The sequence below is a fragment of the Exophiala aquamarina genome, assembly GCF_000709125.1.
Source record: "Exophiala aquamarina CBS 119918 chromosome Unknown aczIA-supercont1.6, whole genome shotgun sequence".
Taxonomy (NCBI): Eukaryota; Fungi; Ascomycota; class Eurotiomycetes; order Chaetothyriales; family Herpotrichiellaceae; genus Exophiala; species Exophiala aquamarina.
Window position 1 is genome coordinate 272,660 of NW_013550582.1, and position 13,655 is coordinate 286,314.

Below are 13,655 nucleotides of genomic sequence, written 5' to 3' on the forward strand. Positions count from 1 at the left end.
CTCAAAATCATAATAGCCTTCTGACAACGACGAGGTTGAGGTTATCACTCGAACATTCATGTGCTTTTCTTGGTCAAGTCAGACCTCCAGCCTGTAAACACCAACAACTTACAAGATTTTTTAACATGGCGGGTGGCAGCCTCGAGCACAACGCTGATCCCAACGGGACTACCAACGGCACCGGAGGACCGATCAACAATGACTGTTCTGAGGCGAAACCACTGAACATAGTGATAAGCGGAGCAGGTATCGGTGGCCTCTTCGCTGCGATCTCTCTACGACGAGCAGGACACCGGGTGACGATCCTTGAGCGATCGAGTTTCAACCAGGAGCTAGGCGCTGCGGTGCATCTTGCGCCCAACTCGAACGGCCTGCTTCGCCGTAACGGCATCTACGCTGAATCCTTCGGGGCGAACCTGAGCCTCAAGTTCAATGAGTGGAAGCACACTGGCGAGCACGTCAGGGCCCTGCCCCATGCGGCACACCTCTTCCAGCATCCCTGGCTGCTAGCTCATCGCGTGCGGCTGCATGATGCCTTGAAGAAGCTTGCTGTTGCTGAGGATGGGGACGGTATTCCTGTGAGACTGGTGCTCGCGACGAAAGTTGAAAAGTTCGATGCTGCGAGCGCCACGGTCGTGACAGTGGGCGGGGAGACTTTCAGCGCGGATCTGGTCGTGGGCGCGGATGGTGTACATTCCATCGCGCGGCGGTATATTCCCGGTGGGGGAAATGTGGAAGTATTCGATTCTGGAAAGTCGGCGTTCAGATTCATTATCCCGGCAAAGGGGGTGCGGGAACATCCGCTTGCGAATCAATGTGTCAGAGGGCCAGGAGAGCTCAGCGTGTGGTACAGCAACGACAGGCGGGTAGTCATGTACCCGACGAACGACAACGAGGAGTTGAACTTCGTGTGCATCCATCCATCTAAGGAAACGGACGCCAGCGGAGACTGGAACAATGAAACGTCCGTTGAGAGTATGTTGAAGGTGTTTGACAGTTTCGATGACAGTATCAAGTCGCTGTTGCGCATGGCCGAGCCGTCGACGCTAAAGGTGTGGAATCTGTTAGATATGGAGAAACTGCCGAGTTTCGTGGAGGGCAGACTGGCGTTGATCGGCGACGCGGCACATCCGTTCACGCCACATCAAGGACAGGGTGCGGGCATGGCGATCGAGGACGGAGCCAGTCTTGCGGTGATGCTACCGTTCGGGACCCGACGAGATGAAGTCCCCGAGCGGTTGCAGCTCTACAACCAGGCTCGGTACGACCGAGCGCACATGATCCAGCACTTCAGCCGGATTGTGGGCCAGGATGACGACGAGCGGACCGAGAGGGTCGACATGGCGAAATTCACGTTCGTCAACTTCGGGCACGATGAGGTCGACCACTCTTCTCAGCTGCTCCGAATGCATCTGTGGAGCAAAACTCCACAAGTGTACTGGCGGCAACCTACTGCATTTGGCCCAATGCCTGGTCCACGACAAGATTCGAGGGGAGCAGTACGGAAAGCCGATCACTCCACGTTTGTCACGGCAAGCATCAAGTTCAAGACGAGTCGGACGCTGGTTCAGAACTTATTCCCGCACGGGAAGGAGAGGAGGAGCGCATGGGGCTTTACCATCCCTGGGAGCGTGGCGTACGCGAGTTTCAGCCAGACAACGCTGAACAAGATGGATTGGTTGGGCGGCGGGGGGTATAACCATATGGGTCTTTACATCCATGGCGTGCAGTATACAAAAAAAGACGGGACGGTGTTGAAAGGAGCGTACATGCCGATCCTGTTCGAGAACCTGGCCGACCCCATCGTCAGTGGGAGGGAAGAACTGGGTATGCCGAAGCTTTACTCGTCGGTCGATGTCCACCGACGGCAGGACTCGTCGTACTTCATCAACACCAGCTGGCAGGGCGCAAACTGGGGTCGTTTTCGACTCACAGGATTGCAACCCCAAGGAACAGGCCAGGCTGCCACGTCAGGAGGCCACGTCGGCGGCGGCGGAGACGAAGGCATTCTAGTACACAGATACATGCCGACCGTCGGGGGATCTCACAAAGGGATACCAGCCGAGGAGTACGCAGCGTACGTGTCCTTCAAAGACGAGAAGCCTGAACCTCGTGTCGAGAGGACGTGGATGGCTTCTGCTGCGAGCTTCGACATTGACCCTATGGACTGGGCTGCTCTACCGACCCTGCAACATATCATTGCTAGGCTTGCAGAGATTCCGGTCTACGAGATCGTCGAGGCAAAGGTTGTCGAGGGCACTGGAGTGCCGGATGTTGCTTCGGCGGTTAGGATCGAATAGATCAGTTAGACTTAGTAGGGGAAGATAGCGTTATAAGTGAATGACGAGTGGTTGGATTAACTGTTTACCTAGTGCAGTGCCGTCGGATCTGTTCTAGAGACGTTGGACTGCATAGGAGAGCCCAGACGTGGAGTTGATATTGGTGGGTATCAAGTAATTGCTGGGACCATCAGCAAACCTCCAATGCAGGATAGAAACTAGTTAGCGATTCGTGTAAAAATCAAGACAATAAAGCGAAATTGCCGCTTTGCTATATGTCAAGGTCTAGCGATTGATATTGACTTCGAGGATGGTCAATCATTCGTATAACACCTCATATTATGTCAATTATTTCCCGCTAACACGACTCGCCTGCCAGAGCTTGTATGGCTCAGGGAAGACCCAACTAACAAGTGGAGGGGTGAAATAATATGGTATCGATGATGAGTTTGGAGGAAATCCTGGCACTATGTCCCTTCTTGTCCAAAGTCAACATTTCAAATTTTGTCCTTCCTTTATTTCGACTGTGAACTAACTAAATAGTCCTAAAGATTATTCTCAGGACTCAATCTCAGTTGCCCTCGCTTTTGGATCCTGAGAAGCCTTGTCATGTAAACCCTCAAGCCTTGCCTGCTTCTCGGCGACTTCCACCTCGGCAGGGGCATCGATATGCGCATTGAACTCGCTTTTCGGGTCACGAATGAGTAGACTCACTATTGAGAAAAGGGGGTTAGCCAAAAGTTCATGTCTATGAGATTGATCAAGAATGAGAACAGGATTGGTGTGGATGCATACCGATGATAGCCACTGCGGAGAAGCATGATGCTGCGATCCAACAATTACGGAATCCCACACTGTATGCTTGTACCAAGGCTTGGGAGGCTGCACCGGTGATCTCTGGTGTTATGCCAGGGACGTGTGCCAGAATCTGCTCATCATGAGCTGTGATCCCTCCAATCAGCATGCCAAGTGAAGTAGGAGGTAAACCTAAAGGAAGAGCGGCAGCTGCAATTTTGCGAGGGATCTCTGTGGATAGAGCGCTATTGAAGATTGCTGTATTGATCGCCAGGCCCACTGTACCTCCTAAAGACCGGACCGCAATGATTAGGGCGGATGCAGTGGAGATCAAGGCAGGAGGTGTGCACAGTTGAGCAACGACCATGATAAGCGGCAGTACAATGCCAAGGCCCACTCCGAAAATGATTCCAAAAGCCCAAAAAGCCCTGCCAGGATTGGAACTGGTGGTGGTCGCTAAACATATGTTGAAGATGAGAATGCACATGAAGCCCACAGCAATCGGCATCCGGAGTGACTTTCTCTTGGACGAGTAAAGGCTGGATAAGAACGAAAATAACCACCCACTAACAAAAGCCATCCCAAAATGTAAACCCGCGATGAGAAGATCCTCCTGGGTGAAGATGCTAATTTCGAAGGCGAAGAAGTTGTTTGCCGTAAAGAAAACGAGGCCCTCTACGAAGATAGTTAATAGTGCCCACAGAAAATTTTTGTCGTGGAAGAAGTCGTGGTGGAGAACCCCATCTTTCTTGAACCGCCATTCGTAAACCGCAAAGCCGAGGAGGAAGACCACCCCGACCACAAAAGTGGCAATGATGCGAGCATTGGACCAGGGGTATGGATTGCGAGACCATGAGAGTGCCACAGAGAACAAGACTATGCCAGGTGTGAACAGGGCGTACCCAATCCAGTCAAGGCTATACAGCTTCTCATTTGTGGTCATTGTGATCTGCATCTCTCGTGGCGGAGGGTTGAAGAGAAGCCCAACTCCCAAGGCGGCCATGAAAAAGAGTGTCGCAGCCACATACAGATATATGCGATAGTTCTCAAGGTTGCCACTACGTAGCAGAGCACCTCCCATGCAGATTCCACCGAATCCACCTACACCAGCTATGATATTGACCGAAGCTTGAGCCTGTGGCCGATGCTTTCGTGGTAAGACTTCTGACACAACAGCATGGAGCAGCGGCTGGGCTCCGAAACATATCCCTATCACACAGAAGCCAGCGATGACGGTCCCCATTGACTGTGCGCGAGAGGCTGTCATTGAACCAGCAAAGCCACATAATAGCGCGAAGGTGACAGGCCATTTGCGTCCAAATACATCGCCAATTTGCGAAATGATGGGACTGAGGACAACTGTAAAAATTGCTATGGCCTGGCTGAGCCAGCTGCTGGCATTTACGCCACCAAAAAAGGTCTGGATGGAGTTTGCGAGAAGGCCAGCCCCAACAAGAGCCACCATTTGAGCAAAGTATGCGAAGTTGATGGACTATGAACAGTGTTAGTCGAATTGGAAAAACCTGCGGATTCTGCCAGTAACGTACAAGAAGGACGACATACGTCTTCAGGTGAACATGAACCACATCGGCCTCGTTGACCCGTGAAAGTGTGTGTTCGATCTCCATCCCTCCCATGACAGCCAACTAGAATAGATTGCCCTCTAGTGAAAGTGGAACTGGGTCAAAGTTAAAGGGGGTGGAGGGCGAGGAATTCCAACGAGGGCAACTGTGGTGCTGTGTGCGTTGATGTCTCCGCCTCGTAGATTCTCTTGGTCTCTCAACTTGTACAAAGTTGACAAACAACGGCAAAGTGTGGCACAGCATGCGAAAGAGCAGAATATAGGCTTCTACCAAATCAATTTAGATTTGAGGAAGCATTTCTTTTCTAATTTCTTGGGAATGCCGTGTCTGCCTCAGTTCTGAGGGAGTGGGGACCGGGGAAGTGGGCCCGACTGTGGAGGAGAGCTTCGCACTTCCGCTCCCAGCCCACTACTTCCTCAAACTACCGATTTTGGTGCCTTCACGAGTTCAGCTGTTTTTAGTTTTTTTCCGTTGATGCAGGGTGAACTGCCGAGCAATCTGAAATATGCACGGTGTTCCGAATTTTAGAACTTGGGGTGGACCTGGGAACAGGAAAATCTCCACTGCCGAGCATCAATCGAGAGTCTCTGTTGGATATCTCACAAGAGCCATATACCGTATTACACGTACAAGGATTCTGCTTCGATTCTTTTCATCTCGTTGGGCATTTCAGATGCGCCAGAGTGTCGAGGTTTGAGCCAAGAGGCTCACAAAGCATCAAAAGAGCTCAATTCCAATGTGGCGTTTCTGACTCGGAGTCCTGACCGTGTATCACAAGTATCCGACCAGGGAAGCCAAGGCTCGGGATTCCTGTGGAAACTAATCTGTCGAACACCTGGCCAAAGTCTGTGGAGAGCGGGCGCAAGAAGAACGGGATGGATGGTGCCAGCTCCTTCGAGCTTACAATGCCGCTCTGTTATCGACCACTTTGCCCTAGACGCTGCATGTGAACTGGTTTGAACGTTACTATTTCCCCTGCCCCATGAAGTGTAAATGTGGCCAATGCTGCCGTCGTTGTCCTCGTCATGTTCAAGCATGTCATCCCTTATAGCTTTGTTACATTTATTCCAATTCGCTCACCTGGCCAGGGTTTTGTGCTCTTCGGGTATCGTACTTTTGGGGGGGGCGAACTTCGGTCTCTACCGTATCAAGTTCCCGCCTTTCCCAAACTTGTGTCTCTGTATCTTGGATGACAGGGTGGTACTTTGAGTCCGTCATGGCCAGGCCTTCTGGATATACACCTTTGACAAGTCTTTGCTTTCTTCGCCTGAGAATAAGGAAGGTGGCAAATGCAATCGCAGCGATGGCAAGAACCCCGACAGTAATCCCTATGCCCGCCTTCGCACCGCTTGACAGACCTGTCGAAACTGTGTTTGGATCTGGAGATGGTGCAGGGGATGTATTTGCGGGAGAGGAAGAGTTTGTTGCGGCACCTGGTAAGCTCGCTGTGTTTGATATTGTTCCACCAGAAGTTGTTTGTGCCGGTTCAGTAGCCGTTGTCGTTATGCCGAATATCGAAAGGTCTTCTTGCCTGTATTCGACTGTTATGGGTTGAGCCCACATCGTCAAGTCTGTGCCTGCTACTTCAATCATCGTCGAATTCCCTCGGCCAGATACGGTTGTTGTGCCGTCAAACTCAGATATACAGCCCATAAACAAAACTGAGGTCGTTCCGAAATAATTTACACTGGAGTAGGTGCTTCCATATGAGAAGGACCTAGCGCACAGTTAGACCTCACAGGATAGCAAGTACTTGGGGAATCATACTCAGGACAGCAGATGGCAGTTGTGAGGCCACTGTTCTGGAAGAGGCCTGGGGTTGCGTATCCGAAAGGGCCTGCGAGAGTCAGTCGGTGGATCTAGTTGATTGATGACAAGTACCCACATGCTCCGGGGTTATACACTTGAATTGACGATGGCGCACGCCCATTACCGCTAAAGGAGGGAGGAAAGCACGTTTCGTCAAGAGAGAGGGAATCTTGGTTCTGTAGAAGAAGTCCACCGGGAACACTATTGTAAAATTCGTCTTCATAAGTCCACGAGCGAGAGCAATCGGCTGGTGGAGTAAACAGTGTTGTCATCTCTGTGATGGTCTCGGTGAAGAGGGATGCCATTGTGTTGCTGGGCCGTTATGGTGCTTGCGGTGCAAACGCAGAACAGTATGAAATCAAGAGGTTGAATCAACTAATAGTCGTGTTGGACAAAGTCGAGGATGAAAAGTTCTCATTTTCGTTCAAAGTCAGAGCCGCAGAATCAAGGCCGGCAGACTTTACGCAGCCTCTGACTGCGCATTGAGCACAACGGGCTTTGAACTGTGGCTGAAATGGACTCCGTAGAGTTCAGACGAACAGTGGCCATGGTCATTCAGTTAGGCCATCTTTGAAGCAGGCATTCTGCGATAGCCTTACTAGAAGGTCGCTTGTAGCAACGGTACAACCCTGCTCCGGAGCTTATACCCCTCTCAAAAGGCCAAATTCCCCTCGTAAAAGACAAGGATTTGAGCCATGGTCAAGGGTACGGTTCACCAGTTGTATGACCAGGCGAGCCTAGCCAAGAGTGAAACACATCCTTGGGAATAGCTAAGCTATATTAAGGAACGGCCTATTGATGGAGGTGGAGCCAGAGACCCTAAGGACCCCAACAGAGGGTGACGAAGTCGGACAAGATTTCATGGAGAAGAGAGATCAGGCCGAGTTGGCTGGGGCGTAGGCTGGCCTCACTGTTCCACATTTGTACAAGGGTTGCGATCTCCCAGATTGCTTATCGATTGCCAGTCCGGTTTACAAGTCGGAAGGACCACGGTTGGTGAAGCAGGAGCCAAGTCTGAAACATCCGAGAGGTACTATTGCTAGTAGTCTACGGAGGATACGGAGTAGACCTGTAGTACTCCGTGCTCTGAATTATTTCTCAGGATGGACTGGGTTGTGAACTTGTATGCACCACACTTTGAAACCGTGTCTGTGTGCGTGGAAAGATTTAAACTCGAGAATCACGAATTAAGCATTAAGCATTAAGCATTAACAGGGAAGGAAGGACCGACTGTCAACGGTGGGCGGCACCCAGACGGTCCTGCCAATTCTGCAGCCTCACGGCTGCCTTCCGCACGCGTCTCGCGAACCTGAAACGCGCCCAACGGCGAGGCAGGAGCGACCTTCACATCGCGTATCACTCTCTTACGTCGTCGTCACTCCAGTTTCCAGTCACTGACTTCAAGTCGTCACCAACTACAGACGCCATCGGCAGAAGCCACTATTAAGGATACTCGTACAAGATCTTGACAACTACAGGTCAGTCCCAGACACGCGTCATGATAAGCCCTTAGGACCGTCGCTAGCCCACCACCTCTCATCATTCCGCAATCAGGCCATATCGTTGCTGAGTGTGTTAGAACAAGATGAGCCTCCCACTTACTGCACGGAAAATTATCTTCGTATTTGGCGCCCTACTTGTTCTGCTAGTCATCGTTCACCATGGAGCAAACGCTCGATTTCATGGTCAAAATCCTACGCCCTATCCCCCCCCAGACTTCGGGCTGAAAGACCTGTCAGCTTTGTCTCTTCAAAGAAAATTAGAGTATCATTTCTCGTACGACATCGATGCTGGGTTTCCTAAATATATCTGGCAGACTTGGAAACACGCACGTGATGATGAAAACTTTGACCAAGACCTGAAACGTCTCGTGGACTCATGGGACGGGCTCAATCCAGAGTTCTCCCACACCGTGATCCCTGACGAAGCGGCTTTTTACCTCATAAAGAAGATGTACATTTCTATTCCGGAGATAGTTCAAGCATATCAAGACCTGCCCCTTCCTATCCTCAAGGCCGACTTTTTCCGCTATCTCATGCTCCTCGCGAGAGGTGGGGTTTACACCGATGTGGATACAGAAGCACTGCAAGGCGTGCGCAATTGGGTTCCAGCCGCGTTCAATCAGTCAACCGTTGGCATTGTCATTGGAATCGAGGCTGACCCCGACCGAGATGACTGGGCGCAGTGGTACGCTCGCCGCATTCAATTTTGTCAATGGACCATCATGTCGAAGCCAGGACATCCCATCTTGATAAATGTCGTGGAAAGAATCACGAACATCACAAATCAGATGAAGAAAGATGGGCGTTTGAACAAGGCTGAATCAGACAAGGTGGTGCTGGAGCACACTGGACCAGGCGTGTGGACGGATGCTGTGTTTGCATATTTCAACGATCCTGTTTATTTCGACACCAGCTCCATCAACGTGACAAACTCGGATTTCTTCAACTTACGTGAGCCTAAACGTCTGGGAGATACCGTCATCCTACCCATCACTAGTTTCAGCCCTGCAATTGGTCATATGGGGGCAGAAGGAACCGAACATCCGTTGGCGTTTGTGCGACATGCATTTAGAGGTATGCAATGCACTTGGAAAGATAAAGCAGAACTCACTAGAATAGGATCATGGCGCCCACATGAAAATCAACGAGGTGGCCCTTAAGAGAATCCGTCAGAACTATCTCTACATCGAAACACTACTCCGTCTGCTAGTTTCGGAACTAGTAGTCATGGCATGATGGACACAATACGTCTGTTGCGGCCACTGGAGCCTGACAGCCGATGATTGCAACGGACCAAACGATATGTCACCAGATTAACCAGATGCAGTCACAGCAAAGGTAAGTTGTTACCATTCAATAAACTTCGGATGGACCTCTAACGATCAATAATCTAGTTGGGCGTTGCTGGCGCCATGTCATGTGCCGTGGAGTTGCCTGAATCCTAGCATGCAGGTGCTGCAGTGGACGGATAATAATGAGTCAAGCAACATCCGTCAAGTACTTAACCAGAAAGCTAAGTAGAGAGTAATGTTGATGATAATGCCTTGACTTGACCAGGTCTGATGACATGGGTCTCTCTGCTAAAGTGACACTTGAGCCTTACCATCCAATCCATTATCAAGACCCGCCACGCCAGATCGATCTCCGGCATCGAGATAGCCACAAATCACACCATTCGGATCCCATCTCCGTCGAATATCCATCAGCCTGGCGGCGTGGTCATCGCTCCAGAACTTCGTCGTTCTGATCTGGAGATCCATGTCTCCAAGGTAAGACCCGACCGAGTACTTCTTCATCTCATCCATGATATCCCTCGTCCAGGCCTGACAATTCTCATCGTTGGCCTCATCCTTGCAGATTGTGTACATCGCGATATAGTTATCCGCCTGGAGACTCAGCGCCATGTCCGGAAGAGGCCGTTTACTCCATGGGTAAAATGGATACCAAAATGTGTATGTTTCCTTGGACGGCGACGTGGTCATGGCTTTCTCGAGGACCGAGACGACATCTTCGCCGTCGCGGAGGAAGGCATTCTCACAGTGGTAGCGATGTCCAGCGGGGTTGGCGTGCGCCTGGCCCGCGTACTCCTTCTCCAGGTCGGTCTCCTGGCAGAACCAGTGGAGCACCGGCTCGTCGGGGAACGAGTCTTCGGCTGGTCGGAGTGCCTGCTGGGCCGAGTCTTCGCTGTCTTGGAATGTAATGAACATGACCATGATATGCTGTTCGTCCACGCCAGGAGGGTATGTGGAGATCATGACGATTTCCGTCTCTTTGTCAAATGTCGGCGTGAGCTACAGCTCATATATGTCAGGAAGCTTTGAACGAATTGAGAAGGCCCATGACAATTGCCTCTCGCAAGGTCAACCTTACATACCTTGAGAACCCATTCAAACGCGCAACGATACTTTGCAGTCGGGTACGCATACAGCGACGATCGCATCACCTTTTTCAACGGCCGCGTTTGAAGATGAAATCTTGTGATGACGCCCGGAAAACCAGGGCCACATCCTCGAGCAGCCCAGTAGAGTTCTGTGTTTTCTTGCACATCGGCCCGCAGCATGCGACCATCGGCTGTGACAACATCCAGAGCAACAACTTGTTCGCAAGCCCAGCCCCAATTCTAAGCAGCACATAATGTCAATCAATAATACGGGCCCGATTGGTCAGCTTCCTTCGGGGATCTGAACCACACTCACCCGAGCATTCCATCCCACGCCACCAAGCAGCAAGAACCCACCCACCGCGACGTCAGGACAATGCCCTCCGGCGAACATGCGACCCCTCGGGTGCAAGAAAGTATTCAATTCGGCTGAAGTCGTCGAAGGCGACACCTGCACAACACCCGTCGTTTCGTCCAGGGTCATTTCGTGATAGTCTCCCAGATCCACGAGGATTGCATTGTCCCGGATGCTCGACACCGACCAGCTATGGCCGCCGGAGCGGACGGAGACGCGGGATTTTCGATCGATCGCGAGTTTGACAGCCTCGGCGACGTGCGCCGGCTCGCGGGCTTGGACAACAGCCAGCGGATACCTGCTGGGTCGACGTTGATTGAAAATTCTGCCTACGCGGGCCTCTTCGTATGGGGAAGAGGGATCGTCACCCTTCCAGATAATTGGGAACGTTGGTATTTTCTCCATATCTAGATCATGCCTCTAAAGCTCCACTAACTGGCTGAATAGCAACGTCGAGGACAGGCCTCCAATTGACGAACCGGCTATCTAGTCAAACCTGATGCTGAAAGGGCGACTCACGCACGCGTTGAAATCAAGAATTGCCTTCTCATCATTTCAGATGGATGTCTGGTACTTATTAGGAAGGGCGTTTGAGTTTGGACATGCTCGAGATTGGGGTTTCTGCGGTCATCAATGTCGAGTACAGGATTGGCCCGTCGGGTCAAGCGAAGATCACACGACCTTCGTGACCAGACTTTCGCTTTCCACCGTGAACACGAGGTTGCGATGTACAGCTGAAAGACTTGGCAATAGTTGTGGCGTTGGATCTGTTAGGACGTCGGTCTCAAGTACACCATGCTTGGGCGATCTAGCAGTTCAGTTCTGAACCACAGAGGCTGGGCATGCTATATATTGCATCCAAACAAAAAGCTTAGCGTCGTAGATAGGTACTTCATTCTTTCTTCTACAATTCTATTTGCCCTCGGCTTCACGATCCATCCTATATCGCACTCTCAACCAACGAGGGGCAGACCAGGCCCGTCAGAGGACCAAACCCCGCTCTGCCACCGGCTGCGGTCTTGAACCAGGCTTCAATAGTAAGTCGATCGCCATCCTCCAGCCAACCCATGGGCTGTCCTCCAACGTCAGGAAGGGTCTCACCGAGGCCGAAGACTTCAACCAAGCAGCCACCGGTTGATGGTGTTGCAGATTCGTGAGAGATCTTTCTTTCCGAAAGCTTTACTCGATGTGTTAGTTTTTCCAAAGCAAGACTACGTGCCCAGGCCAAGGCTAAGGAGGGCAATGCATGCATACCGGGCTTGAGTGAGTACCGGTGCCCAGAAGGTCACCGGTGGAAACGCCAACGCCAGACAGTGAATGATAAGCAAGCATTTGATATGGCGACCAGTAGGCATGCTTAGCGTTGCTCTCACAGATCGTAACCGCTGCAGCTCCGCCTCCTATCATGCTCACCGTCAGATCCTTATTCCCACAACGAACGCAGCGCAGCGCCATTCGAGACTTCTACTTACGAGAGACCTTTGCTGAGAGCTCTAGATCAAACACGCCATGGTCCTGATCGTCACAGACGAGAAGCGACTCGATCTTCGTCTGGTTAGACTTGGGAGGCCCTGCGGAGCTTCCTCTCAGGGCATCGAGCGTGATTATCCACGGCGAAATGCTAGTCTGGAAAGACTTGGAATGAAAGACGCCAAGGGGCGCCATTTCATGCTTCTGGATGTCCCGGGCGGACCAATCGTTCAGCAGCACGAATCCAAAGATATGCTCTGCAGCGTCCTTTGCAGTCACAATTGTCCCCTGCGGGATCGGTGCAGAGATGAAGAACGCCAACTCGAGTTCGAAGTCTAGCTTCCGGGTGGGATGCAACCGCGCCCGCTCTCCTTCGTGACCAGGATATATACCGCGAGGACGCACGACATCCGTTGGTGACACGGCCAGTCCCCCCGTCCGCCCGTAGTACGCCATAGGAAAGTCGTACCATGCAGGCACCAGCGGTATCCCCAGTGGTGCGAGAGCCTACAGCACATTCCTCGTTCGTCAACTGGCTTTCTTTCTTCGCGGTATCTGACGGGGTGAAGGGGAGCTGTCAACATACGTTTTCCGCATGTATCAGCGAGCAAAATGAATCGCTGTAGTGCTCGGTCTTCATAGGGAAATGCATCTGCACCTGATTCCGAGGCACAAAGGCACGGCTATTGAGGTCTGCATCTCTGAATAGCGGAGACTCTTCATCCCTCAACGCATCGATGATCCCCGTCCTCACAAGACTGCGATCCCTTGCAGGGCGAGCCGCAAACTCGTTCAAGTTCGACTATTCGGTGATCCAACGGTTAGCTAATAACGAAAAATGCTTTGATTCCCTATGTCTCGCCGGAAGCCACATGCATACCTGAGAGAAGATATTGTCGATCAGCCTAGTCAGATTAATCGTGCTGAATATCCCGTGCCGCTCTGCGAGGTGCAGATCGAGCACGTAGTCCCCGATTGCCGTACAAGCTCCCGGGTCAGACTATCCACGTTTGCGGCTCTGTTATCATCTGATATTCTGCAAAGCGATTTCCAGTTGTATGGATTTAAGGAGCCCCAGATCAAATCAGATGGGCAATCTCACCTTCTGGCCATTTCCTGACCCAGTACTAAAGATCCCAAATGGTATGTTGTCGTATCCGAATTCGCTGCCCTCGGGGATTGGTATAGGGAATTGCACAGTCATTTTGCGCAGAGATCAGAGGTACATTGCATTTGAGAACAGCCGTTAATTTCGATGAGAGAATTCAAGAAATTCGATTATTGGTTTTACCTCTGATGATGTGTAGATGTAGTAGATGCTATGGACATTGCTACCCAATACTGTGCCATTTACCGAGCATCTCGGCCCGAAGTGGTTGTCCCGACATCAAGACATGATACGGAAGATTTCATCTTCACAAGCGACACTCCAAGCGGGGATATCGCCAACTTCGGTCCATGTTTCTAGCACTGAAGCGCGGC

General features: G+C 51.4%; 6 protein-coding genes across 6 annotated transcripts; 2 read left to right on the forward strand and 4 right to left on the reverse strand.

The window, feature by feature from the left end:
• Positions 1 to 125: 125 nt before the first annotated feature.
• A1O9_07495 (salicylate hydroxylase) lies at positions 126 to 2,300 on the forward strand (the record flags this gene model as incomplete). Its single annotated transcript, XM_013403051.1, has 1 exon — positions 126 to 2,300. One exon carries the CDS (start codon positions 126 to 128, stop codon positions 2,298 to 2,300), a length of 2,175 nt encoding a protein of 724 aa, XP_013258505.1.
• A 739-nt stretch (positions 2,301 to 3,039) lies between these two features.
• Positions 3,040 to 4,711, reverse strand: A1O9_07496 (uncharacterized protein; the record flags this gene model as incomplete). The annotated part of the gene is made up of 2 exons (XM_013403052.1): positions 3,040 to 4,566; positions 4,622 to 4,711. The coding sequence occupies 2 exons, from the start codon at positions 4,709 to 4,711 to the stop codon at positions 3,040 to 3,042; spliced, it is 1,617 nt and encodes a 538-aa protein (XP_013258506.1).
• A 1,008-nt stretch (positions 4,712 to 5,719) lies between these two features.
• On the reverse strand, positions 5,720 to 6,771 carry A1O9_07497 (uncharacterized protein; the record flags this gene model as incomplete). Its single annotated transcript, XM_013403053.1, has 3 exons — positions 5,720 to 6,374; positions 6,425 to 6,494; positions 6,543 to 6,771. The coding sequence occupies 3 exons, from the start codon at positions 6,769 to 6,771 to the stop codon at positions 5,720 to 5,722; spliced, it is 954 nt and encodes a 317-aa protein (XP_013258507.1).
• A 1,280-nt stretch (positions 6,772 to 8,051) lies between these two features.
• Positions 8,052 to 9,128, forward strand: A1O9_07498 (alpha 1,6-mannosyltransferase; the record flags this gene model as incomplete). The annotated part of the gene is made up of 1 exon (XM_013403054.1): positions 8,052 to 9,128. The coding sequence occupies one exon, from the start codon at positions 8,052 to 8,054 to the stop codon at positions 9,126 to 9,128; it is 1,077 nt and encodes a 358-aa protein (XP_013258508.1).
• Positions 9,129 to 9,548: 420 nt separating this feature from the next.
• Positions 9,549 to 11,108, reverse strand: A1O9_07499 (uncharacterized protein; the record flags this gene model as incomplete). Its single annotated transcript, XM_013403055.1, has 3 exons — positions 9,549 to 10,259; positions 10,343 to 10,588; positions 10,665 to 11,108. The coding sequence occupies 3 exons, from the start codon at positions 11,106 to 11,108 to the stop codon at positions 9,549 to 9,551; spliced, it is 1,401 nt and encodes a 466-aa protein (XP_013258509.1).
• Positions 11,109 to 11,643: 535 nt separating this feature from the next.
• Positions 11,644 to 12,629, reverse strand: A1O9_07500 (uncharacterized protein; the record flags this gene model as incomplete). The annotated part of the gene is made up of 3 exons (XM_013403056.1): positions 11,644 to 11,865; positions 11,958 to 12,103; positions 12,176 to 12,629. 3 exons carry the CDS (start codon positions 12,627 to 12,629, stop codon positions 11,644 to 11,646), a joined length of 822 nt encoding a protein of 273 aa, XP_013258510.1.
• Positions 12,630 to 13,655: the final 1,026 nt, after the last annotated feature.